We start from the raw sequence: 19,146 nt of genomic DNA, 5'->3' as shown, positions 1-19,146 counted from the left end.
GCTGTACTGTCTCACTTTATATTGTAAAGTGATGCACAAACAGTTGGAGCTATATAAATCCTGAATAATAATGTAAAAACTGTGGTTTCACTGCAGCTCTGAGTATTTAGTGCCCAGGTTTTTTTAAACATAAATGCAACATATACAGTGCCTTGAAAAAGTATTCATACTCCTTGAAATTTTCCACATTTTGTCAAGTTACAACCGCAAACTTAAATGTATTTTATTGGAATTGACATCATTGGATAAAATAGACCAACACAAAGTGGTCCCTTTTACTCTGATACCCCTAACTAAAATCCAATTTCCTTCAGAAATCACCTAATTAGTAGATAGAGTCCACCTGTGTGTAATTTAACTTCAGTATAATAACAGCTGTTCTGTGAAGCCCTCAGAGGTTTGTAAGAGAACCTTAGTGAACAAACAGCATCATGAAAATCACAATTTAACTTTTTGGCCTAAAAGCTAAACGCTATCTGTGGTGGAAAACTAACACTGCACATCACCCTCAACACATCATCCCCACCCTGAAACGTGGTGGCAGAATCATGTTTTGGGGATGCTTTTCTTTAGCAGGGACAGGCTGGTCTGGGTTGATTAGAAGATGGAAGTAGCCAAATACAGGGCAATCTTAGAAGAAAACCTGTTAGAATTTGCAAAAGACTTGTGACTGGGGCAGAGGTTCGCCTTCAAGCAGGACAATAACCCTAAACATACAGCCAGAGCTACAATGGAATAGCTTAGCTCAAAGCACATGCATGTGTTAGAATGGCCCAAAGTCCAGATCTAAATCCAATTGAGAATCTGTGGCAAGACTTGCCAAAAAATTGCTGTTCACAGATGCTCGCCATCTAATCTGACAAGTGCTTGAGCTATTTTGCAAAGCAGAATTGGCAAAAATGTCACTCTCTAGATGTGCAAAGCTGGTAGAGACATACCCAAAAAGACTTGCAGCTGTAATTGCAGTGAAAGGTGGCTCTACAAAGTACTGACTCGGGGGGCTGAATAAAAAATGCACTCCACACTTTTCAGATATTTATTTGTAAAAAATGTTGAAAACCATTTATCATTTTCCTTCCACTTTACAAATATGTGTTGGTCTATCACATAAAATCCCAATAAAATGCATTTATGTTTTTGGTTGTAACATGACAAAATGTGGAAAATTTCAAGGGGTATGAATACTCTTTGAATACTAAAATTGGTATTATGTATTTATAGAGACTATACCTCATAGCCTCTTACTACACGCATGCCTCGTCCACCCCCTCCGTAAGCTGCCTTGAAGATGATAGGAAAGCCATATGTGTTGGAAAATTCTTTTGCTTCAGTCACACAAGTGATGGGAGCGTCTGTACCTGGTACAACTGGAACACCTATGAGTAAACAGAAAGTAGGATGTCAAACTATTTTCCTAAAAAAGGAGAAAGAAAAAAACTAATGGATTTCAATTCACTTAGAGATGTAAAATTTAGCATGGCTATTTGTATGAATGCTTGACCTTATAAATGTCCAATAATCAGATTAATGCAAACAAATTAACTCAGTAACCACAACAGGAATAGTATTGAGGCTATGGAGAAGGGTAAAGCCTTTCAACCTCTGGGGTTCAAAAAAATAAATAAATAAATAAAACAGAAAATATGAAGTACAAGTTCTCAAACAAAAATGTAGCTGATGCCCCTGTCAACTTTTTTATAATGATGCAAGTTCTGCAACCATTATAGTCATTCTTGGTTGATCAGTGAGCCACCTACTGGAAAATCACAGCTAGCGACTTTCAGGAAGTGAAACAAGGATAATAATAAAAAGCTCCAGAGATTAGAACTTTAAAAGTTAAAGCCAGCTCTTCTATTTCTAGCATGACATTTTACCTTCAACTAAAATTCCAAGCTAGAATTACATAGACGATTAACCAAGCATCTCATCTAATTTTAAATGAGTTGATAAGGCAAAAGTTTTTTTTTTTTATCTTATAGCACTCTATGCATTAAGATAAAAAAAAAAACCTTTCTTATTGTACATCATGGGACACAGAGCCATAGTAGTTAATATGTGGTTTATAGGCCACCTTCAGGTGATGGACACTGGCACACCCTAAGACAAAAAGTGCACTCCCTATATAATTCCTCCCCCTACTGGGAGTACCTCACTTTTTTCGCCATTGTCTAAGGTGTTGGTCATGAGTGAAGATGTACTGTGCTGAGCTCCACTGGAGCAATCCTTGCTGGGGCTAGCCATGCAGACTGGATCCATTCAAAGTGTCTTGTCAGCTGAACTGAATGGTACCTGGGCCTCGTATCCGAAGAAACAAGGTTTTGCCTGTAACGCTTCTCTTTTTAGAGAGCTGGACCCCGGGATCCAGTACTTTTTGGTAGTAAGGCCATAAGGTTTTACTGGCGGAGGTGCTATTACAGGTTCAGATTGTGGGTTTCCTCAAGGATCCCCAGCTCCTGAAGGTTTAACGGAACCCACCATGAAGGGTGACGATTGGGTGTGTTGGTTTACCATAGAAAACCCTGCGGCAGGAAAGGTAAGTGGTGTTTTCCAATAATTTTTTTTGATTTTTCTTATGAATGTCTCCTTTATGATCAGTAAATTAAGTCATGCCTATGTGTCCCCACTGGGGGCTGTATTGAGCACTCACTGCCTCATGCTGAGAACACACTGTGTCAGGAAAGCTGAGATGCTTCCTCCTCCAGTAAGCTTGAGGGGGGATTCTTCTCCTCACCAATCGTCCCCCTGTGCTGATTATCTCCCCCTGGAGATCATGGGCAAGAAGCATTTCACATTTTAAAAAAAACTGGCATGATCAGCATGCCGCTCGCTGGCTTACAGAGCCCCCTCCCTGCGCCATGCTGCTCCATCTCGTGGGTCCCAGAGGACTTGTAGTCTGCCGCTCACGCGGGAGAAGGCTTTCTGTTAAAAAGAAAGGGGGAAGAGCTCTAGGCAACGCGAGGGGGCATGGCTTAGCAGCGTTGGCATCCTCTGATGTCCAGGGGGGCAAGTTGTGAGGAGGTAAGTTTTTAAAAACACCATTTTTGATTCTGCAGTCTGTGGAGGGACACAAGAGCAAAGGTGGCATTAAGAAGTTTGGTGACACAGGCATTTTCCTTTGACACATTTTACTGCTGCATCAGGCTGCCATTAATTGCAGCAACTGTGCTGGACTATAGCTCAAGCAGTGTATGCATTCCTTCTGGTAGTACCTAAGGAACACCTCAAAGGGTTCTAGAGGGTCTGTTGTTGCATGACAACCTAGATCCATCTCTAAAAAGATCTTCCTCAGAGTGATGTGGCCAGTCAGAGTGAGCCATCTGGCTGGTGTTGTAGCAGCTCCTAACAGCCCCTATATATATCACTAAGGAGTTTTTTTCTTCTACCATTTTAAAGAGGTGTTCCCATTATAAAAAAAAAAAAAAAAAATTAAAAGTCATCAGCTACAAATACTGCAGCTGCTGACCTTCAATAATCGGACACTTACCTGTCCCAGGGTCCAGCGATGTGGGGGATTGAAGCCCCGCTCATCTCCCCCTCCATTCGGTGGCGCCGGCATTGTAACTGTGGGCACCCGGCTGTGGCTCCACAGTCGGGCACCCACTGCACATGCGCGAGCGGCGCCGCTCACCGTGATTAGTCAAACAATCGTCTGGGACCTGTCACGTGTCCCAGATGATTAACAAGAGGGAGGGGGCAGAGCTGAGCCCTTCCTGCGCTGAGAGGAAGTGACGTCAAGAGCCCAGGCACTGAAGGAGACAGACTACGAGGGAACCCCTAGCAACAGCCATTTAGAGGTGAGTAAAAAAAAAATCCAAATTTTTTTTTTTTCGGTTGGAACAACACTAAGTTTGGAGCAAAAGATTGATGCTTTTATCGCATCCCAGAGTGGGCCTAAGTGTAGCAGATCGCAGTCCACTGCTCAGGATCCTCATGCTGAGGAACAAGCAGCAAAAGATAATAAAATTCTCTCAAAAGATCAGGAAGAGGCCCTCTCTTCCAAAGATCCTATTATGGAAGGATCAGCTTCACAGGAGAGACTGTTGGTACACTCCCTCCCTAAATTGGTCTGCTCAACTTTTTTACTGCCTGTAGCGCAGTCAATCGATGTGCCCACCTCTGGTTTAGGGTCATTAAAGCCTCCCCAATCTGTTGATGCCTTTCCTATCCATTCATGGCTAAAGAAGCTTATGTATTTTGAGTGGGAGCACCCAGATAAACAGTTTTATCCTCCTAAAAAGTTTTCTATACTTTATCCTATGGAGGAAGAATTCTATAAGAAATGGGGGATTCCAGCAATTGACACTGCTATATCCTCTGTGAACAAGTACCTGACTTGTCCTGTTGACGATGCTGAAATGTTGAAGCATCCAACAAATAAGAAGTTGGAATTTCTCTTTAAAAGCAACACTTCTCTCACAGGTTCAGTTGTTCAGCCTGCTTTGGAAGCGATTGGAGTATCTCAGTCCTTAAAGGACCAGTTTGTAGAGGTACTCAAAATTATTCCTCATAAGCAGGCCCAGGAGTTGGCCGGTATATCAGATGCATTGTGTTTGTGTATTCTCCAAGCCTCACAGCTCATGCTAGGGCTGGTGCATGTGCGAAGAATCCTATGGTTGAAAAATTGGTCAGTCGAAGCGCCATGTAAAAAGCTCTCGGCCAGTTTCCCATTTCATGGTGAACGGTGATTTGGAGATGATCTGGATAAATATAGCCAAAGATTTTCTAATGGGAAAAGTTCTCTTTTACCAGTTAAGAAGAAGTTTAAGCATTTTTACTTTAAACGTGCTTCTTCTCCAGTGCGGGGGGCATCTGCCTCCAGGCAGTCTCGACGGCCTCCACTATCAGGTTAAAGAGGAAGACCTCAGGGACAGTCCCAGGGCCAAAAGAGGACCTGGGGCAGAAAGCCCACAAAGCAAAATAATAAAGCCTCCTTATAAAGGGGCGCCCCTGCTCGCTTGAGTGAGGGGAAGGCTTCTACACTTTTCAAAGATCTGGTAGGAACAATGTCAAGACAGATGGACGGCTTCCTCAATTTCTCTAGGTTACAAACTAGAGTTCCAAGAATTCCCGTCTCCTCTTTTTCGAAGATCAAACATTCCCACATACCCAGGGAAAAGGAAGTCTCTCTTTCTGGCTTTGGATCATCTCTCGTCTCAAAAGGTGATATCAGTAGTTCCCACAGAAGAGCAGGGGTCTGCGTTTTATTCAAACCTCTTAACGGTACCAAAACCAAACGGGGAGGTCAGCCCAATTTTAGATCTCAAGGATCTAAACAGGTACTTGAATATTCGTTCTTTTAGCATGGAGTCAATCCAATCAGTTGTCTCAATCCTACAAGGAGGAGAATTTCCGGCATCAATCGACATCAAGGATGCTTATCTCCACGTGCCAATTTTCCCCACTCACCAGAAATGTCTGCATTTCGAGGTAGAAAATCGTCATTTTCAGTTTGTAGCTCTGCCTTTTGGTCTAGCTACTGCATCTCAAGTGTTCACAAAGATCCTGGCCCTTCCTTTAGCCAGGATAAGGGCTTGGGGTAGAACAATTCTAGCCTACTTAGACAAGCTGCTCTTGGTAGATCAGTCAGTAACTCGCCTAAACCAAAGTTTAGTCACAGCCGTGAGTTACCTAGAATTCCTAGGCTGGATTCTCAACCTAGAGAAATCCTCCTTAAAACCATCAAAGAGATTGCAGTACTTGGGGCTGATCATAGATACAGCTAAGAAGAGTGTTTTCTTACCCCAGGAAAGGATCAGTTCCATAAGGGAACTGGTTTGACTTGTCAAAACAAAGAAAAGTCCTTCTATTCGGCTTTGCATGAAGTTGTTAAGAAAGATGGTGGCTTCTTTCGAGGCTGTTCCTTATGCGCAGTTTCATTCAAGACTGCTGCAAAACCGTATTCTGTCAACTTGGAACAAGAAGATCCAGGCTTTAGCCTTTCCAATGCACTTATCCCCCGAAGTGCGTCAGGGCCTGAACTGGTGTCTGATATTCAGGAATCTTCAACAGAGGAGATCCTTTCTACCAGTATCCTGGAAGGTGGTAACGATGGATGCCAGCCTTCTAGGCTGAAAAGCAGTCCTGGAAAAAGCATTTGTCCAAGGGAAGTGGTCCAACTCAGAGAGTACCTTGCCCATCAATATTCCAGAAGTTCGGGCAGTACGTCTGGCCCTAGATGCCTGGACATTCAGACTACGGAATTGTCCTGTCAGGATCCAATCTGACAATGCCATGGCTGTGGCCTACATCAATCACCAAGGGGGCACGAGAAGTTGTGCAGCCCAAAGAGAGGTGAACCATGTTCTATGTTGGGCAGAAAACAACATCCCTTGCCTATCGGCAATTTTCCTTCCAGGGATAAAAATTTGGCAGGCAGACTACTTAAATCGCCAACAATTGTTTCCAGGAGAATGGTCAATATTTTGAAGATGGGGTATTCCGGACGTGCATCTGTTTGCGTCCAGATTCACAACAAAGTCGACAACTTTGTGTCAAGGACAAGGGATCCACAGGCATGCGGAACAGACACCTTGGTCTTTCCACGGGATCAGTTTTCTCTGATCTATGAGTTCCCTCCTGTTCTGCTGCTTCCGTGCCTTCTTTGCAGGATCAAGCAGGAAGGGAAGGAGATGATTCTGGTGGCCCCAGTGTGGCCCAGGGGATCTTGATTTGCCAAGGTCTGGTATTCCATCCTACCTTACAAATGCTAAATTTAACAGTTTAGCTATTGAGTCCCACATTCTAAAAGATCGTGGGTTGACAGCTTCAGTAGTTTCTACCTTGGTTAATGCTAGGAAACCGGCCTCCAGGGTCATATACTATAGAGTCTGGAAGGCGTATGTCTCCTGGTGTAAATCCAGGGGTTGGCACCCCAGGAAATATGTCATAGGTAGGATCCTGGGATTCCTACAGATGGGATTGGAGATGAAGCTGGCCCTGAGTACTATCAAAGGCCAGATATCGGTATTTTTTCAACGACCTTGTGCTTCTCATTCTCTGGTTCATAACTTTATTCAGGGGGTAACACAAATTCATCCTCCGGTCGGGACACCCCTGAACTCTTGAGATTTGAATTTAGTCCTGTCGGCTTTACAAAAACAGCCTTTTGAGTCTATACGGAATATTGCCTTGGTCCTCTTGACCAGAAAAATAATTTTTTTTGGCTGCCATATCCTCTGCTAGAAGAGTATCTGAGTTGGCGGCTCTTTCTTGTAAAGAGCCATATTTGATTATTCATAAGGATAAGATGGTATTGTGGCCTCCTCCTAGATTCCTACCAAAGGTAGCGACAGGTTTTCATTTAAACCAGGATATTGTTCTACCTTTGTTTTTTCCCAGAACCTCGGTTTGTGGAAGAAAGGTCACTACATTTTCTTGATGTAGTGAGAGAGGTCAAGGTCTATTTAAAGGTGACCAGTCAGATTCGCAAAACAGATGTTTTGTTTGTGTTGCCAGATGGTCCTAAAAGAGGACAGGCAGCACCAAAATATACAATTCCCAAATGGATTTGTCAAGTGATTGTTTAGGCTTATGGTTTAAAGAGGAAAATTCCTCCTTTTCATGTTAAAGCGCACTCCACCAGGGCTGTAAGTGCTTCTTGCGCAGTGCATGACCAGGCCTCCATGGCTCAGATCTACAAGGCCACAACTCGGTCTTCAGAGTCTTCACTGGCTCCCACGGCTGTCAATCACAGTCAGTTAGCCAATCAGAAGAGAGAAGGGCAGAGCCGGGGCTCCATGCCTGAATGGACGCAAGCTGTAACTTGGTACAGGTGCCCCCATAGCAAGCTGCTTGCTGTGGGGGCACTCAACCGGAGGGGCCAGGAGTAGCGAAGAGGGACCTGAGAAGTAGAGGATCCAGGCTGCGCTGTGAAAAACCACTGCACAGATGAGGCAAGTACATGTATAAATTACATCCATAACATAAATAATATGCATTAATTCTGCACAAAACATTTAACAGCATCATTTATGAGGGTATATTTAGGGGTGGAATTAGGGGTGGGCATGGTAGGGGTTGGGTGGGGCAACTGGTGGGGTGTAACTCGTGAGGCCTGGCCAGTAGCTCAGAACTTGAAATTTTGAGCCCTGGTTTAGATCATGATCTTGTATGCCTACTGATAGCAGAAATGAATCTCGTCTCAGAGAAGAAGACCAGGACCTGCCAGTTAAAGTACTAAGGTTGGTTATGAGAAGGTAGGCTTCTTGTTGGATAAAAGCACCTTTTCCCCAGTGACTAACTTGATGACTTTATCAAGAGATAAAAAGGGATGAGTGGAAGACACTGTCTACATGCCAATTTAGCAGACCAAACTTTCAGTCACAAAATCCTGCACCTATGCACAGAGATAAGGGACATTCTCAAGACTTTGTGAATTACATTCTCTAGAGCAGGGTTGTCAAACTGGCGGCCCTCCAGCTCTTGCAGAACTACAAGTCCCATCATGACTCTGCCTGTGGGAGTCATGCTTGTAACTGTCAGCCTTGCATGCTTGCAGCTGGAGGACTGCCAGTTTGACACCTGTGCTCTAGAGTTTTAATGCAAAACAACAACGCTGAGGGCATCAGCTGTAACAATTTTAAGAGAACAGCCCTCAAAGACATGCTTGTGTTCTCTATTCATATGTCCCATCTAGTTAGCAATGGTCTGGCAAATGAACATAGCAGCAATTGTTGGCTGCAGGGCAAAACCATCAAGGGCAAAGCAGGACTTTAAAAGGACTTTCGGAAACCTAGCAACAAAATCTTTGAAAGAGTAACATCTTCAATAAAGAATAGAATAAATAAATCCAGATGGCAGCAATGCTGAAATCACCTTTATTACAAAGGTTCCATAAAATGGGCTAAAAATCTAAAGTGGACAGCAAAAGCGTGTTGCAGTGTACTTGCGCATACTAATAACAGCTGCTATGAGTAAGCACTAGTACAGCGTGAAACACGTTAGCAGAGTCATATCATTCACCTGCTGTCTAACAAATGCACCAGGTATTACGGAACATTTGTAATGAAGGAGGCATCAGTAGTGCGGCCATCTGGACATCCTTTTTCATTAGTACTTCAGCTGCGAGCTGGGCTGGCACCGGAAACTGCTACTGCAGATGGATAAGAAAAGAATATTGAGAACTGAAATGGATGGTTCCCTTAGTGGATCCTGCTATTTCTTCTTCTTTAATTCCATTTACATAGGATACATTTTAGAAATTCAGGATTGGATCAGTTCTGAAATTACACAATGTGTGCATGTATTGAGAAAGTCTTTTTGAAATTTGCCAGTTTTTAGTGCCCACGTGGGCTCGTTTATGCTGTGCAGATAGATACTGCTGGGCAGACTAATGCACACCACATCCATTTGTGTGTCCACAGGAGAAAACATTTGGCAAAAGGCAACAGCTTGCATTTCATAAAATCCAAGGAAAAGAAAAACCTTTGCAGCCTCTTCTACAAAATTAGGATTCTCCATACTTTTCTCTATAATATCCTCAAGAAAAGGAGGTTCCACTTCTGAATCCTTAACAGGATCAGAGGGAACAGAGGATGTGTATCTGGCTTTTGGAAACCAAAGGTTCTAGAAGTGTTGGCTGTCCACAGAATTCAGACAGTTAAAGAGAAATCAGCTTTTTTCAGACACGCTGCACGATACATGCCTGAGGGGGCACCAGAGTTAGATAACAGGGGTGGTGTCATAATAGGACATTGCTCCAGGACATGGAAACAGCTATAATCCTGAGCTCTGGTTTGAGTTTTCTGTAGACCGCCTGTAGAAAACATGCTATTTGGTCCTTTTTTTCCCCAAGCTCCTTTGCACCTGTGATCTGCCACTGCTAAGTGAGGGGATACCCAGTGTGGTACTCATAGGATGCAGGTCAAAACAAATGGGGTTTTGTGTGTCCGGATACAGGTGCTGCTATAACACAGGTGCTGTGTGTGCTCTGGTGGCTGTATTTCTTTACAAGATGATAGCAGGAGTGCAGCAAAGCGCTCTCTGCATGCTCAGTGGAAAGGGTGGATGGGAAGGCATCATCCAGAAGGAGTGACAGTAACTTCAGCCTCCTGAAACTTAGTCAGGATAGGAGAAGAAAAAAAGACAAGTTGCTTGTGTGGAGAAATTTTTGAGGTAAAATGGCAAGGGTTACCACAGCAAAGTGAATATCACTCAATTCTTCTGCCTACAAAACTGCATAATGGGCTATGCACTGTGAAAAGAGTTAGTAAAAGGCAGGAACCGGTGTAAACATACAGAAAACCCTGTCTTATCCTATCCATGATGCTGGACCCAGGAAAAGGTCCAAGCTTCAAATATCAGGGTGGGCATACCCCCAAAAGTGGTCTTCGGGGGCCTTGGAACAATAGATATGGACCACTGCCCTGGACCTGTATAACACTCTGCGGCTAACTACACATTTTGCACTATGTGCCAAAGTGAGCGCCTAATGCAGGTACCAGTGCCAAACATTACAGGCTGTCATCACACAATAGGGTACAAACTGAGGTTAACCGATCCAGGAACAGCTGAATAGCCCAAGATAATAAGCAATCAGATCTTAGTAGAAGAAGCAAACAAAAAAATTGTTTAAAAAGGAATAATACTTCTCCATGGGAAAACAGGCCCATCCCTAAGGACACTTGCAAAAAGATGGAGTCTCATGTAGTAGGCAGGGTTATATGGAATGCTCGGTGTCCCTAGTTCTGAGGGAAACCCCGCTTTAAACCTAACTTAATAAACATTTTAAGCGTATGTACAATGAATATAACAGGGCTGAATGTACTTCCTATAACAAGAACTGCAAAGAAGGAACATATGTATGCACAGAAAATGTATGAAAACTAAAATAAATATACTTTTTTTTACTTTGACAATTCTTACCAGCACTTATTGCAATAGCTCGGGCTTCCACTTTATCACCCATTTTACGCACAACCTCGGGTGAGGGTCCAATGAATCGTACACCAGCATCTGCACAAGCCTGTGCAAAATCAGAACGCTCAGACAGGAAGCCATAACCTGGGTGAACAGCATCCACTTCATTTTCCTTGGAGGTGAAAACAAATGAAAATCATCAAGTCTACATTCAACAAAGCTTACCAAGTTTATTTTTTGTTTTCTTTATGTAGACAGGTAAAGCAGCATCCTTTAACTACGCTGATTACTGTATTACAATCATGCAAACAAGTAAAAATTGATCTGATAATATTCAAAGCATGGAAAAACAAAGTTGCAAAGACATGGTTCTTAGCAACATTGAAACACAAAAGAGTGATTGTCACCCTCCTTCCTGCCCAGGCCGTTTTGAGGTTTACAGCACTGTCACACTTTGAATGACTATTACGCAGTCATACAACACTGTACCCATTTTTTATTTTTTTTTGAGACAGATGGAGCTGTCTTTTGGGGGTATATAATCACCACTGTGATTTTTATTTTTTGCTATATAAAAGGAAAAAAATATCAAACATGTAAACACAACACAAACACAAAATAAAACAGTTTTCTTAGTTTCTGTTATAAAAGTTTGCAAATAAATGATCTTTCTTCATAAATTTAGGCCAGAATATATTCTGCTTCATTTCTTTGGTAAAAATAACCCAAAGTATTATTAGTATTATTTAGTCTGTGTGAAAGTTTTTACAAACTATGGTATATACAGTATATTTGAAAATCGATTATGAAATCGGCTGCCTATCTCATTTCTTGAGGCTCAAAAAGAACAGTACAAATACCCCCCCCCCCATGACCCTTTTTCAGAAAGCAGGCAGATCAAGGTATTTAGTAAGAGGCATAGTGAAGTTTTTTTTGTCAAGTTGTCATTTTTTTTGTCACAATTTATGGAAAATCAAGAAATGTAATAATATTTTTTTTTTTTCACAAAGTTGTCATTTCTCACATACAGCATTGACATATTTTACTACGAATTGCACCCTAAAACATGTTTTGCTATGCCTCCTGAATATGGGTATACCACACCTCTGTGAGACTTTTTCACAAAGATTATCTAATTTCCTGACTACCTACCACATTTTGGGAGGCCCTAGAGCAGGGGTGCCCAACCAGTGGCCCGGGGTCCACATGTGGCCCGCGGAGCCCTCTGATGTGGCCCGCGACCTCCTGCTCTGGGATGGTGGTTTGACAATCCCAGATCGCAGGTTGCTGACCCACCATCCCAGAGCATCAGTGTTATGAATGAAGTCGGCGGTAGAGAAAGCAAGAAGCTGCAAAGCCGAGCCATATAGGCTGATGCAAATGCCCTCTGCTTGAGACAGCAACAGCTGGGGAAAACTGAATGGAAGACTGTTTTTGTGTTTGTTACTGAAATCAGTGTATATATGGGCATATCTGTTCTTCAGTGGTTACTAGGCTGCTGTTAAACTAATCCTGTACCTGCGGGTTACCTGCACTGAGCCATTATTAACTGTGGGTTTGGTGCGCTTTCAGAAGTGCACTATACCATCAGGATATAATAGAAGTCTATGGCAAAGTGCAGCAAACATGCAGGAAAGCCACAGGCGCGTATGGCGCATCAGTGTGAAAGCAGCCTTAGGACCTAATCGGACCCTCCATTCACCTCTATGTCCATTTACCCCTGCTTACCTTCAATCCGATACGCTTCCGTCGGATTGAGTTGGAGGGCCCATAGAGTGGCATGGGCTGTGTCCATATCTGTTCTGCATATGCAGCGTAGATACAGACCTGTTTTCTGCCCATTACACTTATTTTGGCCCGCGACCAGTTACCAAGTCGATTCGATGGCCCTCGCTCATCAAAAGGTTGGGCATCCCTGCCCTAGAGCATCAAAACAGTGGAAACAAAGACAAAATGACCACACTTTGGAAAACTAATTCCAAAGGGTATTTTCTGAGAGACATGAGTCTTTTGAAAATGTAATTTTTTGTAAAATACTGAAAATATTTTTATTTATTTATTTTTACACAAATTTGACAACCCCTTAAGCCCCAGACCATTTGGCTGCTCAAAGACCAGAGCACTTTTTACGATTTGGCACTGCGTTGCTTTAACTAATAATTGCGCGGTCGTGCGACGTGGCTCCCAAACAAGATTGACATCCTTTTTTCCCCACAAATAGAGCTTTCTTTTAGTGGTATTTGATAACCTTTTATTTTTTGTGCTATAAACAAAAAAAATAGCAACAATTTTGAAAAAAATATATATATATTTTTTTTACTTTTTGCTATAATAAATATCCCCAAAAGATATATAAAAAAAATGTATTACTCAGTTTAGGCCAATGCGTATTCTTCTACATTGTTTTGGTAAAAGAAATCCTAATAAGCGTTCATTGATTGGTTTGTGCAAAAGTTATAGCGTCTACAAAATAGGGGATAGTTTTATGTAATTTTTATTAATATTTTCCTTTTTTTTTTTTTACTAGTAATGTTGGCGATCAGTGATTTTTATTATGACTGCGACATTATGGCGGACAGATCGGACACTTTTGGCGCAATTTTGGGACCATTCACATTTATACAGCGATCAATGCAATTAAAAATGCATTGATTACTGTGTAAATGGGACTGGCAGTGAAGGGGTTAACCACTGGGTGGCGCTGTAGGGGTTAAGTGTGTCCTAGGGAGTGATTCTGTGGGGGGGGGGGGGGCTATGTGCGGCACGACACTGATCACCGCTCCCAATCACAGGGAGCAGTGATCAGTGTCAGTGTCAGTGTCACTAGGCAGAATGGGAAAATGCTTGTTGTTTACAATATCATTTCCCCGTTCTTCCTCTCCGTGAGACGATCGCGGGTATCCCTCGATCACACTCATGGAGGTTGCGATGGGCGGGCAAACCACTTCTTAAAGGGCAACGTACAGGTACGTTAATCTGCCTGTACGTGCCCTTCTGCCGACATATATTGGCGTGAGTCGGCAAGAGGTTAATGAGATATTTCTAACACATCATAGGCATAATTAGAATTATGCCCCAAAACATTCTGCTACTGACATAAAATCACACACATAGACTGGACTTAATGGGCTTGAGTCTTTTTTAACCATGCCTACTATGTAACTAAGGTTACACCGAATTATCTCCTATTTGGGACAACAAAACATTTACAGGGAATTGAAAACAGACAGAAATAGGGAATGGGAGAGGTGTGGCCTGGTTGTATAGAGTGATAACCCTTAAATCATTTCAAGAGCTCAGAGAGGAATATGAAATTTTGAGGCAGTCCTTTTATAAATATCCACAAATTAGACATGCAACGGAGAAACAATTTAAAGAAAAGCCATTGAAATGGAGTGGGACCGGCATTCTTTGCAAAGTCATTGCTGCAGGCATGTCTAGGGGGAGTGATATCAGGGGTGTATGGGGCTATTTGTGGGGCAGAGACAGGTGGGAGAGGTAGAATTTCCTTGTAGGCTTCAATGGGTGGAGGATTTAGGTGAAATAACAGGAACAATGGAAATACATACTAGAAGCCGACCAATAGTATCCTTGTCACAGTGAATCTCGCATTTGCCGCTGCTTCATAGAATATACTATACCCCTCAAAAACTATTTTTGTTTGGGTGGAGGCTGGATGCTAAATGCCCACTATGTGGAGACCCAAATGGAGACCTCATCCACCTGAAGTGGAGCTGTCCAAAACACAGATACTGGGGGAGGATTTTAGCATACTAAGATTTATTTTTGGAGTTGTCCTTTATCCCAAAATATGTACCCTGGGGTATGTAGGGGAAGAGGGCATAATAAATAGAAGGCAAGCGGCAATAATAAGTAGGTTTGTTCTTGGTGCAGAAACTAATAGCAAGAAATTGTTTAGCTATACATTAGACAACATCATCAAAAAGAAAAGATATGTATACATCACAATGGGGAGATGTTGAGACATTTATGAAAATATGGGAATCTTGGTTAAACAGGGGAAATTAAAATATCAAATAAAGAAATAACCGAGAATAGAGAAAAGGGGGAAAGCAGAGTAGATGGGAAGATGGAATGATAGAACTAGAGTAGATTGGCAAGCCTCTCTGAGCCTTACTTTCACTTTCTTACTTTCTTTTTTTATGTGAAAAAAAACACATACAAAAGGGAAGCTATAAGTAGGGCACCGAGTGTTTTATATTTATTTGTGCAAAGTGTTTTTGGGAGAATTGTTTGAAAGTGAAATGAAATCAAAGTGTGTTTATAAAAATGTAAATGAAGATTATTTGATAAAAACAAAAAAAAAGATCTCGGTAAGGACTGATAAGTAGGTAAGGGATCATTTGCAATGGTTTTGTATGTATCAACATCGGACAATAATCTGAGGGCCTCATTCAGATAATCAACCCCGTTTTGAATGACTAAGGTGACACCCTTGTCCACTTGTCTCACTACTTGTTCATTGTTTACACTCCAAGTCTTTTAATGCTGACCTCTCTGTACTGATTAAATTATTGGTGTACTTTTTTGTTGCTAAAAGATCGGTAGGTAGCTTGGTAATAGGTCTCCACACAGGGCCTTTGGAGGAAGTGGGAAAGAAGGTAGATTTAGGTCAAAAACCCATATGAACTATATCAGGGTGGAAAAAGGTTTACTGGGAGTGCTCATCAGCTCTCCATTATCCCATAGACATGGAAATGGCATAATCTTCTGAAGAGTTGTCAAGCGGATCTGGGACACTAGAGATTAAGGAGGGATATGATCAACATGTACAAATATATAAGGGGTCTATATAGTGAACTTGGTGTTGAGTTATTCACTTTACAGTCAACAAAGAGGACGGGGGGCACTCTTTACGTCTAGAGGAAAAGAGATTTCCTCTCCAAATACGGAAAGGTTTCTTCACAGCAAGAGCTGGGAAAATGTGGAATTGACTCCCTGCAGAGCTGGTTCTGGCCAGCTCAGTAGATTGCTTTAAGAAAGGCCTGGATTATTTCCTAAGTGTACATAATATAACTGGGTACTAACATTAATAGGTAAAGTTGATCCGGGGAAAATCTGATTGCCTATCGGGGGATCAGGAAGGAATTTTTTTCCCCTGCCTTAGCCAATTGGATCATGCTCTGCTGGGATTTCTTGCCTTCCTCTGGATCAACTGTGGGTATAGAATTGGGTATATGGGATTGTATTTTTTTTTTTTTTTTTTGTGGTTGAACTGGATGGTCTTTTTTCAACCTGACTAACTATGTAACTAGGCTCGAGGCTGCATGCCTCCTCTATAGGCTCACTGTTGGCATCCTTGGCATAAAATCTCCTGACAGTTGTGAATAAACCTGTTGAGATCTTTAAACAAACTACATTTTTGCTGGGCCTATAGAGTGAGCAAAGCCTAGCCCTTTAGTTAAAGTGTTTGTAAAGTCACCAAAGTGATTTTACATGCATCCCATGCAGATATGCTGCCATTAATGAAAGTGTTTGTTAGAAATGGACAGGGGAAATACCTTTTCTGACACTGCAGCCATGCGATCACATGATTCCCCTGTGCTGGCCAGCTTTGAACTTTGCAGAGAGGTGGGAGGGGCCAAGATTGCCCTCTGCTGGCCGGCTGATGTCACAGGGTAATATCTGCCCCTCCTGCTTCTCTCCATTGAGCGAGGCTGGCCAGCACAGGGGAATCATGTGATCACACGGATGCAGAGTCAGAAAAGGTATTTCCCCTATCCATTTCTAACACTTACACTTTCATTAATGGCAGCATATCTGCATGGGATTCCTTTCCTATAAGCTGCATCATGCAGCTGAATAGAGGTGGGAGGGGTGGGGAGGAAAGTGATCTCATGATGACAGGGAGGGAGGGGGGAAGAGACTGTTAGAGGAGAGAGCAGGGCTGCGGATGAGGCACGTAAACTGACCACGGTAGTCTGGGCTCAGCAGCCATGATTATCGTGGTCAGCAGAGGCAGGGGAGCTAAGGAACTGGCAGGAACAACCAGGTTTATTACCAATTAGGAAGAGAAGAAGAATTGCACAGCACAAGCACTGTGCTGTGCTGTTATTCATGCCTTAAAGGAACAGGACCTTTTTTTTTTAGGTTAACACTTTAATAATGAGCTTTCATCTCTATTAAGTATTTGCAAAAAGATTTTTACAGTATTGAGTGGTGATATTAATTGCTCTATTTTTTGGTTGTTCTTAATCTTACATTTTTAAGGTATAATAAATCAAATAAAATAAAAAAGAGGGTGGATGGGGCAGAAGACAGGGAAAAAAAAGAGTGCAGAATGGAAGAGGGGTTAGGTGGTAGATGGCTTCCATAAATCCAGAATGCATGCTCTGGCCACATTTAAAAAGTGAACTGTGACAGGTACAGCAGTATGCTGGCGCTGCGCAGATAATCATGCTGACTTTGACCACGTATTTTGGCAGTGCCAGCGGATAAAGGATTTCTGGTAAGGGGTAACACACACTATATAGACAGTGCTTTCAGTGCCAATTCCTGTCACAGTCGCGACATGTTTGCTTGGGTTGGTGGAGGAGTTGGCGCCCCAAAAAGGCGCAGAGAACTATGATCTCCCTCTCTATGTTTTATGCCCGCAAAGCTATTCTGTTGCAAAAAACCTGAACCACCTACGGTGCCATACTGGAAAAGTATAATTAATAAAACACTACCTCTATATAAAGCAACATACTTTGAGAAAGTGTGGCAATGTTGGCTGGATGCAAAGGATACCTTGAATTATTTCCATTACGTGGGGGTGGGCTTTAAATAACCACCCGATATACTGGGCAAGGGAATGATATAAGCATGGTTAGCTATTTATCTGGCTGCGGGTTGATCGGTAATGCCATTAATGTCTGGGAACATAATTTTTGTGGGATACGGTTGGGGACATGGAACAAGATTTGGTATTGGTTGGAAGGCTGCACAAGGTATTAAGAGCGGGAGGAAGTGGGAGGGAGTGGGGGGGGGGGGGTTGGTACATGTGTTTTGTACTGTATGTGTTGAAAAATCTCTTAATAAACAAAAATTTACAAAAAAAAAGTGAACTGTGAGCATTTATAGCAGGTAAGCGGTACACTATTAATGTGGCATAAATAACTCATAGTATTACTGCCAAGTTTTACTGAAGTAAGATGAAGTACTAGTTGTCTCACTTGAACCCAGAATGGGCATACTTTTTCTGATGACAATGCCAGCCTAAATTAGAGGTTTACAGGAATATTTTGTGTAAAGTTTACGGATGTATACTGCAGGAAGGGATACCAAAAGTTTATGCAGCTGTGACAAAAGATGGTGCACATAGAATGTAAACATGCATAAAAGTCCTTCAAACGTAGAAGTTTTCCGTAAACTACCCATTTTAGTGATAGTAGTCCTCAAGAAACGTAGAATTTTGTATGTTGAAAACGTAAGGCCTTAAAGTATAGTGGGAAATCAAGTAGGCCAATATCTCCCTTCTGCTTGGTGAGTGATAAGAGACAGCTACTTTTGCACTCTTTTTTTTTTCTCTGTCTGGAGTATAGATCTACATTTGTTCTAAGAATATTTAAATTCATGTATTACTACTGACTGATTCACTACCTCTGTTCCAAGCATCAATGACTGTACTTTTTCGGGAAATACTTCTATAAGGTTCACATTGAACTTTCCAACTGCTAGTTTAACCACTTTCAGACCGGACCATTTTGCTGGTAAATGACCAGAGGTCTTTTTACACTTTGGCACTGCGCTGCTTTAACTGGTAATTGCGCGGTCATGCAATGTTGTACCCAAACAAAATTTGCGTCCTTTTCTTCCCACAAATAGAGCTTTCTTTTGATGGTATTTGATTGCCTCTGCGATTTTTATTTTTTGCGATATAAACGTAAAAAGACCGCAAATTTTGAAAAAAAATGATATTTTCTACTTTTTGTTATTAGAAAAATCCAATAAACTCAATTTTAGTCATACATTTAGGCCAAAATGTATTCAGCCACATGTCTTTGGTAAAAAAAAAGTCAATAATTGTATATTTATTGGTTTGCGCAAAAGTTGTCACATCTACAAACTAAGGTACGTTTTCTGGAATTTACGCAGCTTTTAGTTTACGACTGCCTATCTCATTTCTTGAGGTGCTAAAATGGCAGGGCAGTACAAAACCCCCCCAAATGACCCCATTTTGGAAAGTAGACCCCCTAAGGAAATTGATAAGAGGCATGTTGAGCCCATTGAATATTTTATTTTTTTGCCTCAAGCGATTGAATAATGACAAAAAAAAAAATTTTTTTT

General features: G+C 41.9%; 1 protein-coding gene across 1 annotated transcript in view; it reads right to left on the bottom strand.

Annotated features, from left to right (window-relative positions):
- The window catches only part of PC (pyruvate carboxylase), a 939,549-nt gene that overhangs the window by 594,092 nt on the left and 326,311 nt on the right, over nucleotides 1–19,146 (bottom strand). Inside the window, exons 5-6 of the mRNA XM_077450039.1 lie at nucleotides 10,864–11,029; nucleotides 1,231–1,376 (exon numbers count right to left, since the gene is read on the bottom strand). Coding sequence (XP_077306165.1) covers nucleotides 1,231–1,376; nucleotides 10,864–11,029 — 312 coding nt within the window. The remainder of the gene's footprint in view (nucleotides 1–1,230; nucleotides 1,377–10,863; nucleotides 11,030–19,146) is intronic.

Source organism: Lithobates pipiens, unplaced genomic scaffold (assembly GCF_037356315.1).
Source record: "Lithobates pipiens isolate NorthernLeopardFrog02 unplaced genomic scaffold, aLitPip1_a1.2 Scaffold_10, whole genome shotgun sequence".
In the NCBI taxonomy this organism is placed as follows: Eukaryota; Metazoa; Chordata; class Amphibia; order Anura; family Ranidae; genus Lithobates; species Lithobates pipiens.
The sequence above is the reverse complement of the archived record's forward strand: the minus strand, read 5'-3'. Positions and strand labels throughout refer to the sequence as shown.